This window comes from Dreissena polymorpha, chromosome 5 (genome assembly GCF_020536995.1).
Source record: "Dreissena polymorpha isolate Duluth1 chromosome 5, UMN_Dpol_1.0, whole genome shotgun sequence".
In the NCBI taxonomy this organism is placed as follows: Eukaryota; Metazoa; Mollusca; class Bivalvia; order Myida; family Dreissenidae; genus Dreissena; species Dreissena polymorpha.
In genome coordinates this window covers 58,805,523-58,830,611 of record NC_068359.1, presented here as the reverse complement: position 1 = coordinate 58,830,611, position 25,089 = coordinate 58,805,523, and the positions used below count along the sequence as shown (strand labels likewise).

The 25,089-nt window shown below is 35.1% G+C and overlaps 1 protein-coding gene across 3 annotated transcripts in view; it reads left to right on the top strand.

Annotated features, from left to right (window-relative positions):
* The window catches only part of LOC127831836 (high affinity cGMP-specific 3',5'-cyclic phosphodiesterase 9A-like), a 115,426-nt gene that overhangs the window by 49,277 nt on the left and 41,060 nt on the right, over positions 1-25,089 (top strand). For all 3 annotated transcript variants that reach the window (XM_052356909.1, XM_052356910.1, XM_052356908.1), the window contains exons 4-8: positions 10,063-10,165; positions 15,087-15,226; positions 21,365-21,506; positions 23,088-23,183; positions 23,567-23,689. In XM_052356909.1, coding sequence (XP_052212869.1) covers positions 10,063-10,165; positions 15,087-15,226; positions 21,365-21,506; positions 23,088-23,183; positions 23,567-23,689 — 604 coding nt within the window. The remainder of the gene's footprint in view (positions 1-10,062; positions 10,166-15,086; positions 15,227-21,364; positions 21,507-23,087; positions 23,184-23,566; positions 23,690-25,089) is intronic.

Genomic DNA, 25,089 nt, shown 5'->3' with positions numbered 1-25,089 from the left:
TCAGGTCACTAGGTCAAGGTCACAGTGACAAAAAACGTATTCACACAATGGCTGCCACTACAACTAACAGCCCATATGGGGGGGCATGCATGTTTTACAAACAGCCCTTGTTTTGATCATTCCGTTGCATTAAATTCAACCAGTTAAATGTGGAGAACTATTTCGCATATGATTTAATGGAATTGCAATGATGCCATCTCAATAAATTTTGTTTCAATTTGGTGGTCACTTATCAGTGAAATGATTTTTATAATATATAAAACTTAATGCAATAATTGTGTTTCATGCATAAGGATGTTTAAAAACATAATGGGCAATCATATTTATTTGAAATATGTAGAACAATTTTAGAACATTTGGTCAAAGACCTATAGATTGGAAACTCTCCTCTTCGCGATAGCGATATGCGATAATATCTAACGGCGGACGCGGGTCACGTGACATTGATTTTGGAGATGCCGGTGTACCTGTAGATTCTTCCCTGTTCCAGCTACTGTCGGCCATTTTGTTATAAAGCAATCAATTATTCTTCGTAATTAGTCGTTAATATTTGTTGTCGTAGGGTATTCTGAACATGATCTGGTAGTTTATATTATATTGATATTGTTATTAACAAGCTTAATGTGTTAATTAGTGTTTTTAGCGCTCGGTTGTCAGTTTGCAGAGCAATGAATGTCTGAAACCGCAACGTTACGAACTTCGCGTAGTGAGCAAAGTCGGTCGCCAAAAAAAGACATATTGAATATTTTTTGTGTGAATAAATGTAAGTATTTATTTTCTGTGTTGATAATTCTTAAGGTTTTGGTAGTTATTATTCTAATTTATTATTAATTTATCAGAATTTGAAAGAGAACACTGGATTTGTTCATTTTCGATAATTTTTGAAAAATTGAAAGGCCCGAAGAATTTTTTTTAAACATCTTCATTAAGCATCACATATTGATAACGTAAGCTTTTTATGCTAGGTGAGATGTTAATCTATGTATGATTTATAGAAAAGTAGACGAAAATGAGGTATTTTAAAGCAGGTTTTTTTTTCCACTTTTTGGGAAGATAGCCCGTGGCTTTGGAATTGGGAATTTTATCGGAATTTTCATGAAATTGGGAAAATTAATTCATTAGCCTTTTTTTTCCACACGAAAAGTCCACTAATTAGGAAAATACTAAATTTGATATAACACTTTATAATCATTAAAATTAAAAGAACAAAATCATAAAAAAATTTGTTAGATGTAATTGAATTTAAATTGAGATAAAATACGCATAAGACACTTCTTTCTAAAAAAAAAAAAAAAAAAAAAAAACATTTTTTTTTTTTTTTTTTTTTTTTTTTAAATTGGGAATTTTTTGCCACATTTTGGGAAAAAAGTATACTTTTTGGGATTGGGAACATAGCCTAATTTCGGCTATAAAATCGGGCCAAAAAAAACCCTGTAAAGGATTTTGCCTTTGTACAATTTGTACTATTTTATACTGTTATTCCATTCAATCATTTTTCACACCTGTCGCCAAAGTGGTTTGTTTCTTTTTGACAAACTTTTCTATTTCTCATCCCATATCGTTGAAGTAAGATTTTTATGCTAGGCAAGATTTTAATCTAAGTATAGATTTAAACAAACCATAAGAAAATAATCAATTTAAAGTATTTGGCCTTATACAATGTTGGTACAATTTTAAGCTCTTTTCTTCTGTTGTACAAGATAGCTGTCAAACGTGTTTTTGTTCTTTTTGATAAACTTTTTCATTTTTCATCCCAAATAGATTAAGTCAGATTTTTATGCTTGGTGATATGTTAATCTAGCTATGATAAACTAAACTGGAGGAAAATGTTCATTTTAAAGGATTTTGGACTTGTACAAAGATGGTACAATTTTAAGCTCGTTTACCCTATTATACACACATGTCGTCAAAGGTGCTTTGGTTCATTGTGAAAAACTTTGTCATTATTCACCTCAAATCGAAGAAATAAGATTTTTATTCTGGGTAATATGTTTATCTTGGTATGAATGAAAAACAAGATGAAAGTACAATGTATGGGTTTAAATTCTCATTTAATCTCTTTTATTAGTATAACAAGTTTTCCTGTCAATGTTACACATGCAAGTTAATATACAAACATATTTTAACAGATAGCTGTGAGATTACTATTAAAACACAAACAAAAGCTGTGAGATGACTATAATTCGCCGGCCGCGGCCACTGATCACACAATTAAAATCAATCAACAACGCAAACTGATAATTGAAGTTAGGATCCCTTCTTTTAATTAATTCTCAAGAATAAAGAAAAAACACACAAAGCATCTTCTTCAGTTCGCTAATTGATCCGACGATTAACACGCGCGTGAAATGTTTTTTTTTCTTTTCGCGAAATCCTAGCCCACGATACTGAAAGCTTAATTTAATTACCAAAGACAAAAAAACTGGATTACAAACAAAACTTTAAAAACCTATAAGTCATGAATAAGATCTAAATAAAAAGAGAATTAAACAATTGAAAAAATCTACACAATCAATATTGAAATAAGTCTAACTGAAACCGTTTTTGGATCGAACGATCATAGCATTTATTATACTGTAATGTTGTTTAAATCAGAGACCTAGATCTATGTGTCCACATATATCTATCCGTTTTGAAATAATAATATTTTATAAGGTTTTAACTGTTTGAAATACCAAATTATACAAAATATCAATAAAAGCCTTTCAAATAAACTATTCAACAGCATTCTCGCCGCGATTTGGAAGTTCTTAGCGCTATTTCTTCAACGATCGCGGCATTATAAGTTCTTATTGTAGGTAAATAAAATCGAGATTTTATAAAAAAAAAAAAAACATAATTACTCATGTGTCTATGAAACTTTATTTTATAAAAATCGGATTATTATTGACCAAGTTACAGCCGCCTTTTATAGCGCCGTAACATTTTCGCATAACTTTACTCGATAATCGTAGCCGTTGCTACTGACGCGTCGTTATCTTATCGCAATCGTGATACATCGGCTATCTCCGGACTACTCCGATTGATTCATGGAATAAATCGTCTGCTGATCCTCAGTGTACTTATCGGTTTCTCGACCACGTGACCCCGCCGAGAGATAGCCCGATAAGGCGCGAAGTTTCCAATCTGTGTTATCTATAGGTCTTTGATTTGGTAGACCTTGGTTCTAGACCTGTTCTATATGTGTTCTTATTTCCCATTATAACTTTTGTAGAACTTAAATTATTTGAAATTGAAGTCAAATAATCATTTTCTTAATAAGTTTATTTTACATATGTAGAACAATTGTAGAACAATTTTAGACCTTGGTTCTAAACCTGTTCTATATGTTTTCTGATTCCCCACTAGAACTTTTGTAGAACTTACTGGTTCTTAAAGAGTTCTAAATGTGTTCTAGAACTACATTTTAGAACATTTTTTAGAAATTTCTTGAACTTATTTTGTCCTTAAAATATTCTAAATATGTTCTTAAATATTATTGAAACAGTTTTAGAACTAAGCCATTTTCTGCAAATGTTCTGGAGTTATTCTAGTAAACTGTTTTGGAACAATTCCAGAACATGCATTCTAGAACGCAAATATGGAACATTCTAGTACTGTTCTTGATGTTCTAGAACAGTTGCGGAACCATCATACATGCCATACGTCCCGATCTCGGCGGGACAGTCCCGCTTTTGGGCCCTTTGTCCCGCCGTCCCGCCATGAGACGATTTGTCCCGACATTCGTAAAAAACGATGTAAGGTCTACATGTATAGGTTCCCAATAAAATTCGCTATTCAAGCTCTGTTTCGCTAACACTTACCACCGCTAATCCCTTTATTGCCCCCAATTAACAATCCGATTCTACATATCGTGTGTACCAGTGTTGTTTATGACACCCTATCAGCGATTTATCGGCTAATTATTGATTTCATCAGGCATTCACACCATGGGGGTCTTCAAGATAGTGGTCGCTTATTGCTATCGATAGTTTTATTATAATGAAATAAATGTTGAAAATGTGTTTATTTTTGTATTTGTTTGAAACGGTTTACAAAACAATTGTTTTGAAAAATTAATGCTACGTCATTAATGAGTCTTTTACATTCAATGTTTAGTTCCAATATAGCGGGTTAATCCGAATGTGCAATATACCAAAACCGCAACAAACAGTCCAATAAGTGATACCCATCCTGTCTAGTGTAATTGGGTGTAATTGTAATAAAAACAACGAGGTGCTATGCATGACAGTTTGACCCTACTCCAATTAAGCTAAAAACAACGAGGTGCTATGCATGACAGTTTGACCCTACTCCAATTAAGCTGCGACAATTGACAAGTAACAAACTGCGCATGGATACATGCTTAAAAAACATCGCAACAAACAGTAAAAGTGGTACCCATCTTGTCTTGTGTTATTGTAATAAAAACAACGTAATGTTATTCATAACAGTTTGACACTACGCCAATACAGCGCCTGACAATTCACAATTCAGTTAATCTGTGTATATAAGAAGAAAACAAAATATGATAATTAACATTAGAGAAAAAAAATTCGAGTAAAGCATCCATAGACTTCTTTTGTCCTTTTGTTTTTGTTGGTGTAACAAAAAACTGCTTGAATGTCAAAGCGACCCGCAGAGCTGCAAGCTGGTGCTTCTGCTAAGAAGGCAAAGAGAACCTGTAAGTTCCAGGAAACTGATGTAACTGTTCGGTAGATAGTGTTCTGTAACCCGTACTTTCAGTCAACTGGATAGCCTCCCCTGCTTTAATGTTTGCCATTGAAATTAATATAATGAGTATTGTTGTCGTAATGTTCTAGATTTTGTTCTCTTAAAAAGATGAATATTATCTTCGTTGTTTGCTATTGTCTTATTTAATAAAACTGTTATTGTTATGTTTTAGATTTCATGCTTCAAATAAGATGTTTTATGTCTTGAATAAAAGTATCAAGAGTTTTTGTTAGTACTATACTGACTATAGTAAAGGTGGAATGATAGATCGTTTTAGGAGTCCTGCTTTTTGGTCAAATGTCCCGACAATTTTTTATGGAATGTCCCGCTTTGGACCTAAAAAATTATGGCATGTATGGGAACCATTCAAATTTCTAGAACAAATTTTCTCAGGGGTAATGTTTGTGCCAAAGATCCCTTTTGATCTATACACAGTGTCTGGGACAATCAGTCTTTTCTATTTGCAAGCTGATAAACAAATACTGTGAAACCATTTATTTTCACCAGCACGAAATTTCGTCATTTTTTAGAAAATGAGGTTTTCGTCAGCACTGAAATTTGCCGATTCCCGACTTTAAAAAAAAATTGCTTCGGTCAATATCCGATTTGTTTGCCAAACATGTCCGAAATATATCGCAGTTGCGATAAATCGTAGTGGGGAAAGAGGGAGGACACTTGAGAGTCACTTGCAGGAGGTGGGGCTGGTTTGTCACATGCCAATATACTAGTCTTTTGTTATCAGGTGATCAGTAATGGGCCCCCATTAGTGAATCATAATTATGATTAGCGGATTAGTGGGACCGAATAACCGTTAACAGTGAACAGTTAACGAGTGTGTGAAACAGTAAAGCCAATTGCCAATAATTGGCAATTGGTCTTATTGATTTACTATCATTGCCAAAGTGATTACAACCTTACATGTATCTGCGCAAATTAGAGAAGGTGCGAACATTATTGGTTATAATTAGTGTTAGTTTCAATAAAGTTTCTATTTGGTCAATTTTCAATAAAGTTTCAAGAGTTTTGCATTATCGTAAATATTTGAGTACTTTAAGTACAGTAATTTGCCTAACATGTCACTTTTAATAATGTCAATGAATTTAGCAAATTTTAATTAATGCACTAACTCCAATAAAACGCGGATGATGGGGTTTAATTTTTGATAAATGCGTTTAAAAATCAAATGCAATAGGATATAAAGCAATGTTTTATAGCGTCAGATGATACTCAAGTCATTAAAAAAACGTGCTTTCCGGGGTTTTTCTAAAAATCGCGCGAAAATGAAAGCGAATTTCTGAAAACAATTACCCTACGTCAGATGGAACTTATCGTCATAATTGATAATTTCTCTTAACCTGCTACGGTTGAATTGCTACAAATAACAATGATTTGGAATATGTATCGTATAATTTGTCAAAGTTGTCAATGATTAAAAAGATTGATAGCCGCTAAATGAAAAACAAGCTATTTTCACACATGTATTTTAGTTAAACGCTTAGGACCAAACGCAAATCAAGATGTTCTGTATTTATTCGAAATCAATGCGGAGAATGTACATTAGTCAGGTGTTGATTACACATCGTCAACTTTTAACTAGTTAACAATAAATTTGATCCGGATGCGCTGCATGGAGGCTGTATAATCTGCAACAACACTAAAAAACACAATGCACACAATGGGTTATAAAGTTGTTAACAATGAGCGCTAATCATTACTATTCTACTAAAACGAAGTCAACACTGTCGGTACAGCTGTACTGCACTCGCGTTTTACAGCAATGTAACGTGTCCGTTAAATACACTGTTTCATCTACACCCATTTGTGTCAAAACCGGATGATATTGATTATGAAACTGTCGTAGTATGTATGCGTGGATTACATTGGAATTTAATACCTCATGCCTTCGGTAATTCAGTCTTATTTTTTTTCAAATATGGGACATGATTGTTTGTTAGGATCTTGAATTCGGTCGACTGACGTACCGGTAATACAAGAAAATTAATGCCTGACGATTAATAACGGTTTCACAGTATAAGAAACCGTCTTTAATGTTATTTTGTCATCATATAAAAGCACAAGTTCATTTGCAGTTACCTTTATTGCTCTAAATTGGCTTTTCAGATTAAAATTTTTATGCTACAAAATTGTTGTTAAATGCTATAAAATGTGTTAAATGTAAGGAACTTGCAGTATTTGTTTTCCATGAATTTATTCAAAGAAATTATGCATGTTATAAATCCATTTATAAGAAATTTCTTTTCTGAGAAATAAATGCATCTCTCATTATTTTAACCTTTCCCACTCAGAAGCAAAGTGAAATTTCTATGTGAAAACAGCATAAAACCAGAACAGTTACTCGCAGTCTGTTCAGGTTTTGTGCTATTTGCTGCTCATCAGTATCTATAATGGTTGGAAATGAAGCCTTTAAAATTTGAATCTAGTAAGAAAGGTCTTTAATTAAATTTAACTTTTTAAGGAAACATAAATACGTAAAAATACGTATCTAAGATAACGGGTTAAATACGTATCTAAGTGAGAAGGGTTAAATACGTATCTAAGTGGTAATGCCGGTTAATGGGTTAATTTAATCTGGGACGGCACATTACGTACATGCATTAAACTCCTTTTTCTCAGAGCGCGGCTCAAATATATTTGTCACAGCGGTAAAAGTATAACTATATAAAGTAAGTGACAATCTCTTGGGCAGTTCCAGCAGTGAGGTCTATTATTTTCAAGTGATCAGTCAGTGTTGATTGATGATATAGCTTGTATCTTAAGTTTCTCTAAGAGATTAGATGACCATTTCATCAATTTTCTGAGATCAGTGTGGTTTATGATGTATAGGCACCAGGTTTTGTATGCTAGTGAAAAAGGGGCTTAATGCGTGATCATGAAGTTTCTTCCCAGATTAGCCTGTGCAGTCCACAAAAGACCCTTTCCACTTTTACAGAATTTTAATTTTCCTAGTTTGAACAAAGTGAATTAGAGGAAAATTAATTTCCCTTGAATAAGATAAGTTGCCGCTAGAGGGCAGTGTTCATTCTGGGCCAGATTGCTGGTGGGCCAATGGCCCATCAGCCATAAATTTAGTGGGCCATTTAAAGATTTTGTAGGGGCCACCTGATTGCAGGATTTATGATCACTATCAGCTGCATGTCTATTCAGAGTACTTGTCCGAAAATTCGAACAGAAGTTAACAAACATGTTACTTTTACTATGCTTTTTACAAATGTCACAAAACATTAAATTATTTGTGTCATCGTACGACAACCACGTAAATTTCTCTAACCAACCTTTCTGGAATTTATGATCAACTACATTTTCCGAAGGTTTCATTTGTTCGCTTGAACCAGCAGAGGATGTAGGCCTACTCGCTTCGGCCAAAGCATCTGCTGTTTTGCCACCTTCCTAATCAGAAGCCCTTTCACATTCCCTTAGTTTTTTGTTTTTAAAAAATGTAGGAGAGTTCGTCCCTCTCTGCTCTCCTTTTCTGCTTTACGCTTTGACATGTTTAAACACTTTATTTTTTATTTAAAATGTTTTAAAACATTTTCAACACTTTCTGATGACGTATACACAGTTTGCTGACATGTGACATCTATCAACCAATGGAAGTGCAGGATTCAACACAGTGCGCCCGCGGTAGCCAAGCAACAATTATTTTCCATCCTACATTTCAACTCAGCAGACAAGTGTTTAGAATTCGCAATACGATTCCGTCGCTTTGGTTTTTATAATTAAATCTTCCACTCATATAATTTTTAATGCGCCAATTATATTATGTATGCGCCCGACTGGCCCACTGATATTCTTTAGAATGCGCCCATTAATATTTTGATGCGGGAATCCCGCAATGGCGCTGCCCAGAATGAACACTGAGAGGGCATTGTAGAAAGGTATATGTGGGAGAACGCACGAGAATTCGTCATTCAGCTGGGTGATACTGACCGTTTTTTACACATTAATTTTCCTAAAGTTTAGGTTAAGGGCTAAAGTTTAGGTAAAGGGCTAAAGTTTAGGTTAAGGGCTAAAGTTTAGGTAAAGGGCTAAAGTTTAGGTATAGGGCTATGAATGACACAAACTTGTTTTCTTATGTAGAAATATAGATGATAATAATGTTGCATATTTGTAAAGAACATCAAATGTATTAATTATTTCTTTTTGTATGATGTAAAAACGCATTACGAATTGCATTGTGTCATCTGGTAGCACGCACTGGCTTATCTCATTTGTTTTTATGCCCCCGGTAGGGTGGCATAAAGCAGTTGAACTGTCCGTCAGTCAGTGTGTATGTCCATCAGTCCGAAAAAAAAAACTTAAACATTGGCCATAACTTTTTAAATATTGAAGATAGCACCTTGATATTTGGCATGCATGTGTATCTCATGGAGCTGCACATTTTGAGTGGTAAAATTTCAAGGTGAACATCATCCTTCAAGGGTAAGTCTAAGGGTTTAAAAAACAAAGTCAAGGGAAGTAATAAGCTTTAAATGGACATAGTTATCTGACCTGCCCACGTATATATTTTTGTTAAATAAATCAAAGCGGCGCAGTAGGCGGCATTGTGTTCCTGACAAACACATTGTGGTAAAAGGTCAAGGTCATCCTTTACGGTCTACGGTAAAAAATACAGATTTAAGGGAAGTAATAAACTTTAAAAAGGGAGAAAATTATTCAATATGGAACATTAAATACCACTTTATAGTCAGTGATGTCTGACATGGTCATAATTGACTGTGAGACCCTCCCCACCCCCCACCCCCGGTTGGATTGGGCAATATTCAAGAGAAGTAATAACCTTTAAAGGGAGATGATTTCTATAGCTGCCAAATGATAAATAGAAATTTTATTTCAATGCGGCTCAGTAAGGGGCATTGTGTTTCTGACAAACACATCTCTTGTTTAATGTATAATGTTGTCTGTCACTCCAGATTTCATAATACTGCTCTGTAACATCTGGCATAATTTTACTATTACATATGATAATAAATCCTGTGACTAAACCATGTTTCACATCCAACCAAAGTGCACCGTGGTCAAAAGTCAAGGTTTATAATCGATGTAAAAGGGCAAGAACTTATGTTATTTTTTTAATGCCAATGGAATTTTTGTTTTTCTTTGGATTATTACTCCATATTACCAGATTTCCTGTTGTCTACAAGTCCTTGCTCCTCAGTCAAAGGTCAAGGTCACTTTTCAAGATGAAAGGTCAGTGGTCAAGTTCCATATATATGCTGAAAAACATTTCAGCATAAATATAAATATGATAAACATGCTTCAGAGGAATATGTCACCTTCTATAACAAGCCCTTAAATAGTATAAATAAGGATTAAATCTTTGTTTTACAGGTTGCAGGCGTTAGAGAAACGGGTCTTCATAGAAAATGGCGATCTTCCATCCAGTGTCTTGAGTATACACACAAAAGTAGAGGAATTTAAAAATAAATTGCAGGTATGGGTATTTTTGAGATAAACATAATTTCTATGCCCCGAAAGGTGGCATTTAGTTTTTGAACTGACCGTCTGTCTTTCTTTCCTTCCGATGAAAACTTTAACATTGGTCATAACTTTTGCAATATTGAAGATAGCAACTTGATATTTGGCATGCATGTGTATCTCATGGAGCTGCACATTTTTAGTGGTGAAAGGTCAAGGTCATCCTTCATGGTCAAAGGTAAAATATATGGCTTCAAAGCGGCGCAGAAGGGGGCATTATGTTTCTGACAAACACATCTCTTGTTCTTTCCACATACTGGTAATGTTTAAAATTGACAAAAAAATTGTATTGATCTCATGATATGTCCTTTAAGGAGGAAAGTGAAATGATCATTTGTAAAATAATGCCAAATATGTTGAAAAATTATATATGACCTACTCGCCCAGTAGATTTATCTACAAAATTTCAAAACATCTGGTCCTTTTAGCATTGGCTCATTTATTAATGCATCCCAAACAGAGGTGGGTCCCCTGATTATTGGCCATGTTAGAAGGTGACATAAATGCAGCAATCAATGTTAGAAGGTGACATAAATGCAGCAATCAAACTTAATGCTCAGTTTCTTTCGATCTAGAATTTCGGATGTTGTTGCCTTTTATTTGGGACTTTGTTTTCCTAATTATGTACAAACAAATACATTATTTAGCTTTCAGGAATGTTTTATCTTACTGGGATTATATAAGACAAAAAATCACTCACAAAATGTCATTGATACAACAAGTGCCTTTGATACCTGTAATGATTTCATATTTATAACAGTGCAATAATATCCATAAATATTAACTCATCATTGAATCAACCACAGAACAGATTGTAATGTTTATGTTTCTGATAAACTGTGATAAAATTTCTCCATGCTTAAAATTGTTGAACTGATATTCATAGTTTAAATACTCTCAAATCTATTGTGCAGCTATGCTTATTAAACCCGCATTAGTTTAGAAGTAGATGTAAGTATTTACATTTTCAAAAAGTTCAATGGATTCTTTATCTTATTTCATTGATCAATATATTTCTCATTTCTCAATACATGGTTAAGGACTACACTTCACATAATGTATGACAGCTATCATTAAAGTGTCATAATTCAAATAAAAAAAAATCTATGGATTTTTTTTTTAATTTCATCTGTCAATATACCCTTTTCTTTGTCCTTGTACATGTGGTAAATGTCTCAGATTGAGACAAATCATTTAACTGTTTCACTCCTATTATTGCGGTAAATATCTCAGATTGAGACAAATCATTTCACTGTTTCATTCCTATTGTTGCTTTGATCCACAACTACAATGTCATGTTAATTGCTATTATACCATTGTTAAAATTCCTCAGTATTTGTCCTGATAATGGCACTGATAGTGCTAATCTGTGCAAATATTAACATCTAGTTAGGTTATCAAATTTGTGTAGACAATTGGTGATTAGGAGGGGTAAAATTTTTAACGATTGCAGAAACCTGTTATCTTGGGTATTTTAAATGCTAGACATACAGGTGTTTAGCATTGACAACACTGTTTGTAAGCAATTCCGTAAGAATCATAGGTACTGCGTCTTGTAATGAGTTTTGTAAACAGAATACCTTAGAAAGGTACCACATCAGGGTCGATGGCTGTTAACTGAGGAATGGGGTGTAGTTTGGTTGTGCATTTAACATCCTAAAATGGGGTTACACCGTTCTATATTGTGGGGACAACTTGTGAGGTAATCACCATCTTGCTGCATGTAGGTTTGAATGCCTTGACTGCATATAAAGTGTATGCATATTCTTTTAAGGTGAACAAAGTTCTAACATCATTAGTTAAGCATATATTTGTAAGCTTATGATTTAAAAGTTACACATTTGAATTTTGAAATGTTTACTACTCTTAGGAAAAAAATATGAGATAATGAATATTTAACTTTTTTTAAACAGTTTGCAATACTGTCATCATGTCTTAACAAGGATACTAGTCTTGGTCTTCATGTTTGATTCCCATCAATTACTGCAGGAATACCTGATCCCAAGATTGTTTAAGCTTGTGTTTTTTAACGGAGGCTAGGAAATCACTTTTCATTCACAACAGGGTTGTTGCAGTTGTTTAAAATAAGATTCCATGGGCAAAAATTCTAAGCTTTTTTAAGATCTGGGGAAACTGGTAATCAGGCTTTTGACATAATTGTACTAAAAAGAAAAAGATTAATTAAAGTTGTTGTGTTGCTAAATTTAGTATTTTCCTTAAAACGGATTTTAATCTCCTAACACTTCCCAATCTTGGATTGAATTGATGAAATTTAATCCAATCTAATTTGATGTCACCCTGGTGGAGTGGGAATTATGTCAGCCTAGCGAACCGGAACTTTGATGTCACCATGGTGGAGTGGGAATGGTGTCAGTTTAGCGACCTGGAACTTTGATGTCACCATGGTGGGGTGGGAATGGTGTCACCCTAGCGAATTAGACTTTGATGCCATCATGGTGGAGTTGGAATGGTGTCAGCCTAGCGAACCGGAACTTTGATGTCATCATGGCGGAGTGGGAATGGTGTCAGCCTAGGAAACCGGAACTTTGATGTCATCATGGTAGAGTGGGATTGGTGTCAGTCTGGCAAACCGGAACTTTGATGTCACCATGGTGGAGTGGGAATGGTGTCAGCCTAGCAAACTGGAACTTTGATATCATCATGGTAGAGTGGGAATGGTGTCAGTCTAGCGCACCGGAACTTTGATGTCATCATCGTGGAGTGGGAATGGTGTCAGCCTAGCACACCGGAACTTTGATGGTGGAGTGGGAATGGTGTCAGTCTAGCAAACCGGAACTTTGATGTCACCATGGTGGATTTAGAATGGTGTCAGTCTAGCAAACCGGAACTTTAATGTCACCATGGTGGAGTGGGAATGGTGTCAGTTAAGTGAACCGGAACATTGATTTCACCATGGTGGAGTGGGAATGGTGTCAGTCTAGCGCACCGGAACTTTGATGTCATCATGGTGGAGTGGGAATGGTGTCAGCCTAGCACACCGGAACTTTGATGGTGGAGTGGGAATGGTGTCAGTCTAGCAAACCGGAACTTTGATGTCACCATGGTGGAGTGGGAATGGTGTCAGTCTAGCAAACCGGAACTTTGATGTCACCATGGTGGAGTGGGAATGGTGTCAGCCTAGCAAACCGGAACTTTTAAATCACCATGGTGGAGTGGGAATGGTGTCAGCCTAGCGAACTGGAACTTTGATGTCACCATGGTGGAGTGGGAAATGTGTCAGCCTAGCAAATCGAAACATTGGTTTGATGCCCACTTTAGGAGTGTTCTAGATTCCTCCCCCACAAAGATACTGGTTCTACCAAGGAAATTGACTCAATGGGCCTTAGACTTTAAATGCAATTGAGCTTAAATAAATAGGTGTCAACTATGAAGGACATATGATGGATATGTAATTTCTGTGTTGCTGTATAACAATTAAAAGCATGCAAATGTGTATTCTCCCTGCATAAAGTGCATTCAATAAAAGCATGATTGAAAATCATCGATCAAGACAGCTACTGCATCGTTAAATATATCACAATTGCAAACAATCAAAGTCTTGCCACATCTGATGACAAGAAAAAAGTTTCCATCTGTAATAGATAGATTTACGACAGATGCTTTATTTACCTGAATATGCTTTATTTACCTGAATAAGAAGATCTGCTCATACAAGGATATTCCATTAATCATGGCATACTTAAAACAAGGTATCAATGCAGGCAATTGATCCATGATGAATTGCCATGTCTGATGCGCAATGACGTGGGTTTCGCACTTCAGTTATTATACTGATCCAGTAATAAATGGAGAATTAAGGCAGTGGCAGAAAATCTGACATTTATGTCTTGACCTTAATGAGAATTGAAGAACTTTATCATCGGGAATGGCATTGATAAGCGTGAGAGCAGACATGTAGGTAGCTGAGGGCTGTCTTCAGATAATAGTAGTGTCGTAATCGAGTGCTGGAAATCAGAAAAAAATTGACCAAAATTGGAATAAATCGCTTTTATAAGCTCTCATCTGGCCCAGTATTTTCTGGGCTTATCTTTTGTAAAATTTGAAATGGTTTTATAATGGATATAAATGCGTGCAAGCAAAATGCAAAAAACAACAGGCAGTTACATTGTAAATACACCTTTTGTAACATTGTTAATGGTATTGTTTCTGTACATCATAGTGGAGGATTCAATGTGTAGTTGAGTTGCATGGCATGCTTATTTTATATATAATCTATATGTACAAAGCATTTTTGAGCTTAGAGATTTTAATGTACCCCAGTCTATATTGCCGGGGACATATTGTTTTTGCCCTGTCTGTTGGTTTGTTGTTTTGTTGGTTTGTTTGCGTCAAACTTTAACATTGGCCATAACTTTTGCAATATTGACGATGCATGTAGCAACTTGAAATTTGGCATGCATGTGTATCTCATGGAGCTGCACATTTTGAGTGTAAAAGGTCAAGGTCATCCTTAAATGTCAAAGGTCACATTTTGCAATATTGACGATAGCAACTTGATATTTGGCATGCATGTGTATCTCACGGAGCTGCACATTTTGAGTTGTAAAAGGTCAAGGTCATCCTTTAATGTCAAGGTCGGTAAAATTGTTAAATATTGAAAAGCAACTTGATATTTGGCATGCATGTGTATCTCATGGAGCTGCACATTTTGAGTGGTGATAGGTCAAGGTCATCCTTCAAGGTCAAAGGTCAAGGTCAAACGTCAAATATATTGTGGGGACATAGTGTTTCACAAACACATCTTGTTTGATAACTATAAAACCATTATTATGCCCCTCTTTTAAGAAGCCTGGGTGTAAGGCTTTCCATGAAATAAAGTACTGATTTCTATAGGATTGTAACACTTTCATTTTCAGGGCGTAGAACATCTAAGTTGGTTAGGCTTGTTCAAAGATATCAGCTCAGGAACCTCCCTTCAGCCTTTCTGGGACAAGAAATCCCTCCAGAGAGACACAGACCACGATAAACACATCTACGATAAATACATTAGAATGAGGTATGGTGTTACAGATAAACTCATCGATGATAAATACTTAGAATGCGGTATGGTGTTACAGATAACACATTTATAAATGATAAATACATTATAATTAGGTATGGTGTTAAAGATAAACACATCTATGATAAATACATTAGAATGAGGTTTGGTGTTACAGATAAACACATCTATGATAAATACATTAGAATGAGGTATGGTGTTACAGATAACACATTTATGATAAATACATTAGAATAAGGTATGGTGTTACAGATAACACATTTATGATAAATACATTAGAATGAGGTATGGTGTTACAGATAACACATTTATGATAAATACATTAGAATGAGGTATGGTGTTACAGATAACACATTTATGATAAATACATTAGAATGAGGTATGGGGTTACAGATAAACACATTTATGATAAATTCATTAGAATGAGATATGGTGTTACAGATAAACACATTTATAAATGATAAATTTATTATAATGAGGTATGGTGTTAAAGATAAACTCATCAATGATAAATATATAAGAATGAGGTATGGTGTTACAGATAAACTCATCTATGATAAATGGATTATAATGAGGTATGGGGTTAGAGATAAACTAATCTATAATAAATACATTAAAATGAGGTATGATGTTACAGACAAACATGTCTATGAGAAAAAAAAAATAATGTGGTATGGTGTTACAGATAAACTCATCTTATATGATAAATACATTAGAATGAGGTATCGTGTAAAGATAAACACATCTATGATAATTACATTAGAATGTGGTATGGTGTTAAAGATAAACACATTTATGATAAATACATTAGAATGAGGTATGGTGTTAAAGATAAACATGTCTATAATAAATACATTATAATGAGGTACATTGTTAAAGATAAACTCATTCTATGATAAATACAATATGGTGTTAAAGATAAACATGTATATGATAAATACATTGGCATTAGGTATGGGGTTAGAGATAAACACATCTTTGATAAATGCATAAGAATAAGGCATGGTGCTACAGACAGACACATGATAAAACATACATTAAAATGAGGTAATGTGTTACAGATACAGTCACATCAGTGATACTCACATTGCAATGTGGCATGGTTACAAAAGAGTAATATAAATGAGTTATGCTAAATTACAATACATTTAAAGTGTTATAATACAATTTCATCCACTACACAAAGATTTTGCATTGTCAAAAATCAGTCAAGAAAAATGGTTAGTTCCGTAGCAGCAACTAACATTGTGTTACATGAATACAATGGGCAATGCCAATAAATGCATTTATAATTAGCATGTTTTTCACAATAAGCTGAGGTCAAAAACTTTGGATATTAAACCTGATATAAAATTCAGCCAATAGATAAACATATATGTAGCAAGAACTTGAACAACAAACAGCAGGTTATAGATATCAGGGGCTGAACACAAAATGTTCATAAATGTATAATCTTACTTATGAAATACATGATGAACTCCTAGAACATAGAGGTTATTATTTGTAGAAATTTACCTCACACATAATATCGTATATCTGTATGTATGATGTAATCAGATAATCTTCTTGAAATTCATGACATAGAAGCCTTTGTTCGATGGTGGCATTTTAATGATTGCAGCTTAACAAGGCAAACTTTAACCCATTTATGCCTAGTGGACCCTCCCATCCTTCTAAATTGGATCATTTCATTTTCAAATTAGGGATGTCTGGTATATCTTTTCTATTTTTAGAATGTTTCATACAGAAATTCCTTTAAGCAAACAGCGCAGACCCTGATGAGACGCCACATCATGCAGCGTCTCATCTGTGTCTAGGATGTTTGCCAAGGCCTTTTTTCTAGACGCTAGACATTAATGGGTTAAACGAATAATAAAGGCCAGTATTTTTTAACAAAATGATTCTCCGATTTTTTTCTTAAAGTGTCTGGTTGGGGGAGGGGAAAAAAATTGTGTTACCAAATATGCACTCATTAAAAAAAATTATGGTACGAAGTTTTTTTTTACTTTTGGTACAAACCAGTCCGGGACAAAACCGAAGTTTGGTACCCATTGAAAATAATGAAAAAACACGTATTATATGCACAAATTTTTCACTACAAATGCATGAAATGACACATAAAATTTTATTCTTTAAAATATGGCCTTATTTGTGCGTAAAATATTAAAGGTTTAAAGTTGTTAGGGGACAATGGATTTTGCATTAAGGGCACCTGTTAAATTAAAATCATTATGTTCTTATTGCTTTCATAATAATTTTTAGCTCGGCTGTTTTCGGAGAAAACCGGAGGTATTGTCATTGCCAGCTCGTCGTCCGGCGTCTGCCGTTCGCGTGATAAAACCTTAACATTGGCTCTAAAATCAAAGTGCTTCCACCTACAACTTTGAAACTCCATATGTAGATGCACCTTGATGACTTCTACACGCCACACCCATTTTTGGGTCACTGGGTCAAAGGTCAAGGTCACTGTGACCTCTAAAAAAAATAATCTGACATGCTTTCATTTATTCAAAACTGCATCCGCAGCCGAGCGTTGGCACCTGTTATGCGGTGCTCTTGTTAGTCATTTTAATACTATAAATTTTATAACATCATAAAGAAATAATAAAATATTTACTTACCAATCAATTTAATTCAGGATTTCATTTGACGGTTGCATAATAATTGGGAAATTAGCAGACTTTGATGTTGAAAGCGTTCTTGAACAAACAATGATGGCGTAGCTTTTGGCAAATTCCAGCACATGTAGGATGTTCACATATTAATGCGGGTAATTAAAACCAGGCTTACTATGATGATTTAAAACTCATATGAACTTTTTCTAAAAGCCACCTTTTGGCATCTGAAATAAAATTGAGATTCAATTTATATATATTTTTTGGTTTCGTCAAAAATTAGAGTCGGCGGGTTGGAGAATCATTTTATTAAAAACTTCTGGCCTAATAGACATTAATCTAGATTCAGTGGAGCTTAGATTAGAAAAGTACATCCTTGGTTCTGCCATTATAGCTGGTATTTGTATTATCTGGGATTTTGATGGGGCTAATGATCAATTTAGGGTATTTAGGTGAGTGAAACAGGCTTGTTGCAATCTGTTATTTATACAGTCATTTATAAAAATGTAAAAACTAGTTGGAATTGAACTAAATAATTTTCTCCTTGTGGGATAATTCCGACTCAGAAGCAAAGTAAAAATGGCTATGTGCAAACAGCATAAAACCAGAATGGCCTGCGAGTAACTCGCAGTCTGTTCAGGTTTTATGCTGTTTTCTGCTCATCAGTATCAGGGTTGGAAAGAAGCCTTTAAAACTTGAATCTAGTAAGAAAGGTCTTTACTTAAATATGACTACAAATGCTTCAAAGTAGGTATCTAAGTGGTAAAAGGGTTAAACACAGTGTGAAAAGCTAGGGCATTGTATTTGGGTATATTGATGGAGAAGAATGAGGACATTTAATACTGAGATTGGGAAGTGACAAATCAACTTTAAAATATATACTTCACTATATTTTCCATAAACAAACTGATAAACATGAATTAGTATATACTAGAAATATCCTCACATCCAATTATTTCTGGAAATGCATTAGTTTAACAAAGTAACCTTAGGCTGTTAAGAGGGAACAATTTGGGTAATGCTTGACATTTTGCACAGTTTTTTGGGGGGTCTAGTCATTAGTTATTTTGTTTGTTATGTTATCTGTATCTATAGAAAATGTACTCTGTATGTTTTTACATTCACAAAATCATATGAGCTGCATTCTAAGAAAACTGGGCTTAATGCATGCGCAAAGTGCCATCCCAGATTAGCTTGTGCAGTCCACACAGGCTAATCAGGCACGACACACTACGCCCATGCATTAAGCCCAGTTTTCTCAGAAGGCGACTCAATATTTGAGGCAATATAATTAGAACAATGAGCTCAAATGCCACCATCAGCTAATAATTTACATCAGCAACAGAAGACGCAATAACAAAAAATTGAGTGTGAACGTTTTTTTTAAATTAGCTACGATTAAAACAACAGTTTAAGAACAAAAATCACCACAACAGTATTAGCATAGCAACATTAGGATAGCAATAATAAATAATGAGAGCATTATAACACAATTGAAAACAATGATAACCAGACTATTGCCAAGCAATAAAAGTCCCCTACTTCTCCATATTGCCATTTGTCCATGTTTCAAGTTTCATGAACAAATATGAAGAACTTTATAAGTTATCGCAGGATCCACCATCTTCATAAATATTTCTAGTCAATTGGTTGCCATAGCAACCAGAATTCTTGACGTAGAAACAAAATGAAATGATGTGCATAATCTCCATATTGCCATCTGTCCATATGTCAAGTTTCATGAAAAAATATGAAGAACTTTTAAAGTTATTGCAGGATCCTGAAAAGTGTGACAGACTGACGCTTAGAGCGCAAACCATATAGTCCCCAGTAGGGGACTAAGAAGCGGAACATCTATACCATTCTGGGCATTGGGATAAAAATGACTGTAAAATGATGACAACATACATGTATCTTCAAACAAAATAAAATAATAAAAAGTAGAACAACAACATATCAAAGGCAATCACACCATTAATAATGCAGTTTTTTTTTTACATTTTTTGAAACAATAAATTTGCTGTGAAAACACACTGGGAAAATGGGGCAATATGCATAAAGTGTCATCCCATATGAGCCTGTGGCAGAGGCTAATTTAAGGGGAGACGCGTTTCTGCCTTGATTAGAATGTGATTTAAAAGATAAGAAAAAATCAATAAAAGCAGACTGCACAGGCTAATCTTGAACAATACTTTATACACACGAATAAACCCAGTTTTCTTAGAGGGATGCTCATATATAAGAAGTATAAAAACTATGCAAACATCCCTTGTAACAGCCAACCATCATCTCTTACACCTTTAATTTACATGTACCACTTGTCTAATGATATTTTATCTGCAATTAAGAAATAAACAGTGTTTTAAATGATAACATTATAATTAGTAGATACAGCAGTTTTGCAACTATCCCATACATTCATTAAAACTTGCACAAAATAAGACTAGCCAGAAAAAATAAAAAGACAAATCCACAGATATTATTTTGCCCAATTGGTGCCAAAAGGTACCATGTTGCATGGTAAATAAATGGCACATGGTACCTTTTTGCAATAAAGGGGCGAATTTTGGTTAGAAAGTAAAAATGCTTGTGGCGTCCTATGTGACAAGTAGAGACATAAGGCAACCATATCATGCAGTTTCCACTTCCAGTTAAAATAATGGCATCAAATATCTTGGGGACATTCTTGGCTTATGCAATAGATGATTTTACCTTCGGGATTTTCTCAGTCAAATTATGACCTTGTAGTTATTTTGCTGTTTTAATTATCATATGGGTTATATGATTCTTCTTTAGTTATCCATCAAGAGAGAGGTGTTCAATTTCTATCCTGATTTGCTCCCCAATGTATGAAAATGTCTCCAAGGCATTCTTTGATTATGCTGTCCTTTAAATTAAGTGGTCAGATTTCTTGTTGTTTGATAGTTTAGTAGTATTATTCTCTGAATTTTTGAAAAATCTGCATCTTCATTTCCTTCACTTTTTAAAAAGTTAACTTATTTTGTGTTAATATTTTCTAAACATAGTCTTTTAAGTAAAAAGTGAGATTTTATTCAAACTGCAATATTTGTGCAATGTTCGTTACCTCGATAAACTGGAAGTAATTACTATACATTTTACTCCATTTACACACTGTAATTCTTGTCAGCCAATTTCAATAACCTTCAAAGTGTGACAGTACTTTCAGAAAAATTCACTTGATAATTCGTAATGAAATTAACAGCAAATGTTGTATCATCAATATCTTTAAACTGTTAAATCATTATTAGTCATGGGACGTACATTTTTGTTAATTTTATGGGTGTGAAGATCCACAAAAACAAAAAAACGTCAGGAAATGAAAGACGCAAATTCCTCATATTTTATCCCAAATTATAAATCCAAAAATTAATGCATCCACAAATGAGGCATTTTAAATACAAATCAACACAATTTTATGCTGCCAAAAAGAAATGATTTTACAATGGATATCATAATCAGAATGTTCCAATCCATTACTTCTCTTCCTTCATAATTTCAGCCAGGTGCAAATAACTGATGAAGTGCGACAATACTTACGGAAACCCACATTCGATAATTGGCAGTGGGATGAGCCAGAAATGTTAGTCTTGCTCCAGCAAATGTATATTGATCTCGGATTCCTCACAAAGTTCAACATTGAGGTAACTTTATTATTGAAATGAGACCCACTCTGGGAAAAGGGGTTTAATGAGCCTTACTTTGGGAAAAGGGGTTAATAAAGCCTCCTTCTGGGAAAGGGGGTTTGATGAGCCTCACTCTGGGAAAAGGGGTTAATAAAGCCTCCTTCTGGGAAAGGGGTTTAATGAGCCCCACTCTTGGAAAAAGGTTTAATGAGCCCCACTCTGGAAAAGGGTTTTAATGAGCCCCACTCTGGGAAAGGGGTTTAATGAGCCCCACTCTGGGAAAATGGGTTTAATGAGCCCCACTCTGGGAAAGGGGTTTAATGAGCCCCACTCTGGAAAAGGGTTTTAATGAGCCCCACTCTGGGAAAGGGGTTTAATGAGCCCCACTCTGGGAAAGGGGTTTAATGAGCCCCACTCTGGGAAAGGGGTTTAATGAGCCCCACTCTGGGAAAGGGGTTTAATAAGCCCCTCTCTTGGAAAGGGGTTTAATGAGCCCCACTCTGGGAAAGGGGTTTAATGAGCCCCACTCTGGTACAATGGGTTTAATGAGTCTTCTTCTGGGAAAAGGGTTTTAATTAGCCCCACTCTGGGAAAGGGGTTTAATGAGCCCCACTATGGGAAAATGGGTTTAATGAGCCCCACTCTGGGAAAAGGGTGTAAATGAGCCCCACTCTGGGAAAAGGGTTTTAATGAGCCCCACTCTGGGAAAGGGGTTTAATGAGCCTCCTTCTGGGAAAATGGTTTTAATGAGCCCCACTTTGGGAAAAGGGGTTTAATGAGCCCTACTCTTGGAAAAGGGGTTTAATGAGCCCCACTCTGGGAAAATGGGTTTAATGAGCCCCACTCTGGGAAAAGGCGTTAATAAAGCCTCCTTCTGGGAAAATGGGGTTTAATGAGCCTCTTATGCTAACTTTCCTCAACTTTGTTTTTCTTTATGTATGACATTGACATGCATCATGCAAAGATGGGTTCTATGCTGTGTGAGGCCAGCAGAGCTCAAGCCCAGCCTGCACAAATGCACAGTCTGGTCAGAAGCTGCTCTGTTGGCTATAAAGTCATTCAAGGTTTTTATGCTCCACCAAAAATTCCCCGAAAATTTTCAGTGGAGTATATAGTTGCCAGTTTTTCCTTCCTTCCTTCCTTACTTACTTCCTTCCGTCACACTTTTGTTACAGTTTCTCATAGTGCCTTCAATATTTTACAGATTTCTTACATATTTGGCATGTAGATACCTTGCATTGACCACTACCTTTTGATGGATCAAGGTCATCTAGGCTAACAATAGATCCTTCCGTCACACTTTCGTTACAGTTTCTCATAGCGCCTTCAATATTTTAGCAATCTCTTACATATTTGGCATGTAGGTACCTTGCATGGACCTCTACCTTTTGATGAGGTTTGAGGTTACTGGGGTCAAGGTCACTGAGGCTAATAATAGATTTTCTCAAGGTCAAACAATGGGAGCATCCATCGTTTTCAAGGATACTTGTTTGGTCCTAGCAGAAAAAAAGGAACCTCTTGCCCAGACTGCATGATGCCACTGTTTTCCTTCTGTTTCATTGCAATTGCTTATTTGATTTCCCACTGTTTACATTGCAGTTGCCAATTTTACAGAATTGGTTATTTGAAATATACAGAAACTACAATCCGGTGCCTTTCCACAACTTCAAACACTGCTTTATGGTTACTCAAATGGTAAGATGTTTCATCTGTCATACTAAAAAATATATAGATTTTCTTGCACATAGTTTTTCCTACAGAACTAAATTAAAAACAAAGTTCAAAACATTGAGGATGTCATTTTTAAGACGTCATAATATGCTTAAGTGTGAAGTCAAAGCTTCTCATTTGTTATTATTTTCTATTTTTGTCTTAAAGCATTAGATTTAAAGAACATTTATTGCTTCAATGGAATTTTTTGTTTGATGGTAGTCACTTCTAAACGAAAATCCAACACTAGGCAGAAAGTGTAGTTCATGATTAGCCTGTGAGGACTGCACAGGCTAATCAGGGACGTCTGCACTTTATGCACAAGCGTTAAACCATGTTTTCCAGTGTAAGGCTGATGTATTTTGCAGATGTATGGACTTACCTGGCTTGTTGATCTACCGTCCATGGTGGACGACATAGATGTTCTCATACTCCTGACCTCTGCAATATGTCATGACCTTGGTCACCCAGGCTACAATAACGCATATCAGGTGAGAATTCAAGCCATTTAAAGTTATTCAATGCTAAGTGATGAAGTATAAAAAATGTGACTTGTCCCGTACCGGTTTTACCGTAGGGGACTTATGGTTTGCGCTCTGTGTGTCTGTCAGTCTGGTGAGTCTGTCACACTTTCTCTATCCTGCGATAACTTTAAAAGTTCTTAATATTTTTTCATGAAACGTGAAATATGGATAGATGGCAATAAGGACATCATGCACGTCATTTCATTTTGTTCCTAGGTCAAAAATTCTGGTTGCTATGGCAACAAATGAAAAAATATATGTATAAATCTGACAATGGTGGAGCCGGTAGGGGACATATATTGCTTGGCAATAGTCTTGTTAGATCTCTTGCCTATAAAAGAAAGGGATTAATAGCTTGACATTTACATCTTTTTATGTCCCGGGATCAAATGTTTGGGGGTATATTGTTTTTGGCCTTTCTGTCTCTCATTGTATGTGTCTGTCATTGTATGTGCCACAAAACTTTAACCTTGGTCATAACTTTTGAAATATTGAAGATAGCAACTTGAAATTTGGCATGCTCATGTATCTCATGGAGCTGCACATTTTGAGTGGTGAAAGGTCAAGGTCAAAGGGCAAATATATGACTTCAAAACGGTGCATTATGAGACATTGTGTTTCTGACAATACATCTCTTTTGTACTACCCCAATTATTTTCATTGTCCCTTGACATATTGCTTTCATATTTTGCATACTTGTTTACCAACATGACCCCAACCTATAAACAAGAGCAGATAACTCTATCAAGCGTTTTGTCATAATTATGGCCCCTTTTCCACTTAGAATATGCAGCAAATATTAAAGACTTCGTAGTACCCCATTTATTTTCATTGTCCCTTGACATATTGCTTTCATATTTTGCATACTTGTTTACCAACATCACCCCAACCTATAAACAAGAGCAGACAACTCTATCAAGCATTTTGTCATAATTATTGCCCCTTTCATACTTAAAATATGCATATTATTGGTAAATCTATGTTGAAGTTTGCGTACTACCCCAAATATTTCCTATATCCTTCGACATATTGCTTTTATATGGCATACTTGTTTACCAACATGACCCCAACCTATAAACAAGAGCAGACCTCTGTATCAAGCATTTTTACATAATTATGGCCCCTTTTACACTTAGATAATTGAACATTTTGCTTAAATTGCCATAACTTCTTTATTTATGATCACATGTTATTATTACTTTGACAAAACAACACTTACCTGAATACCACAATGGATTCCACCCAAACAATACCCCACGCCCCTACCCAGAATCCCTACCCCCCCCCCCCCCCCCACCCCCAACGTCACCCTCCCCCCCAACCTCCCCCCATTCTTTTTTTTAAACATCATCTAATAAATTACCACA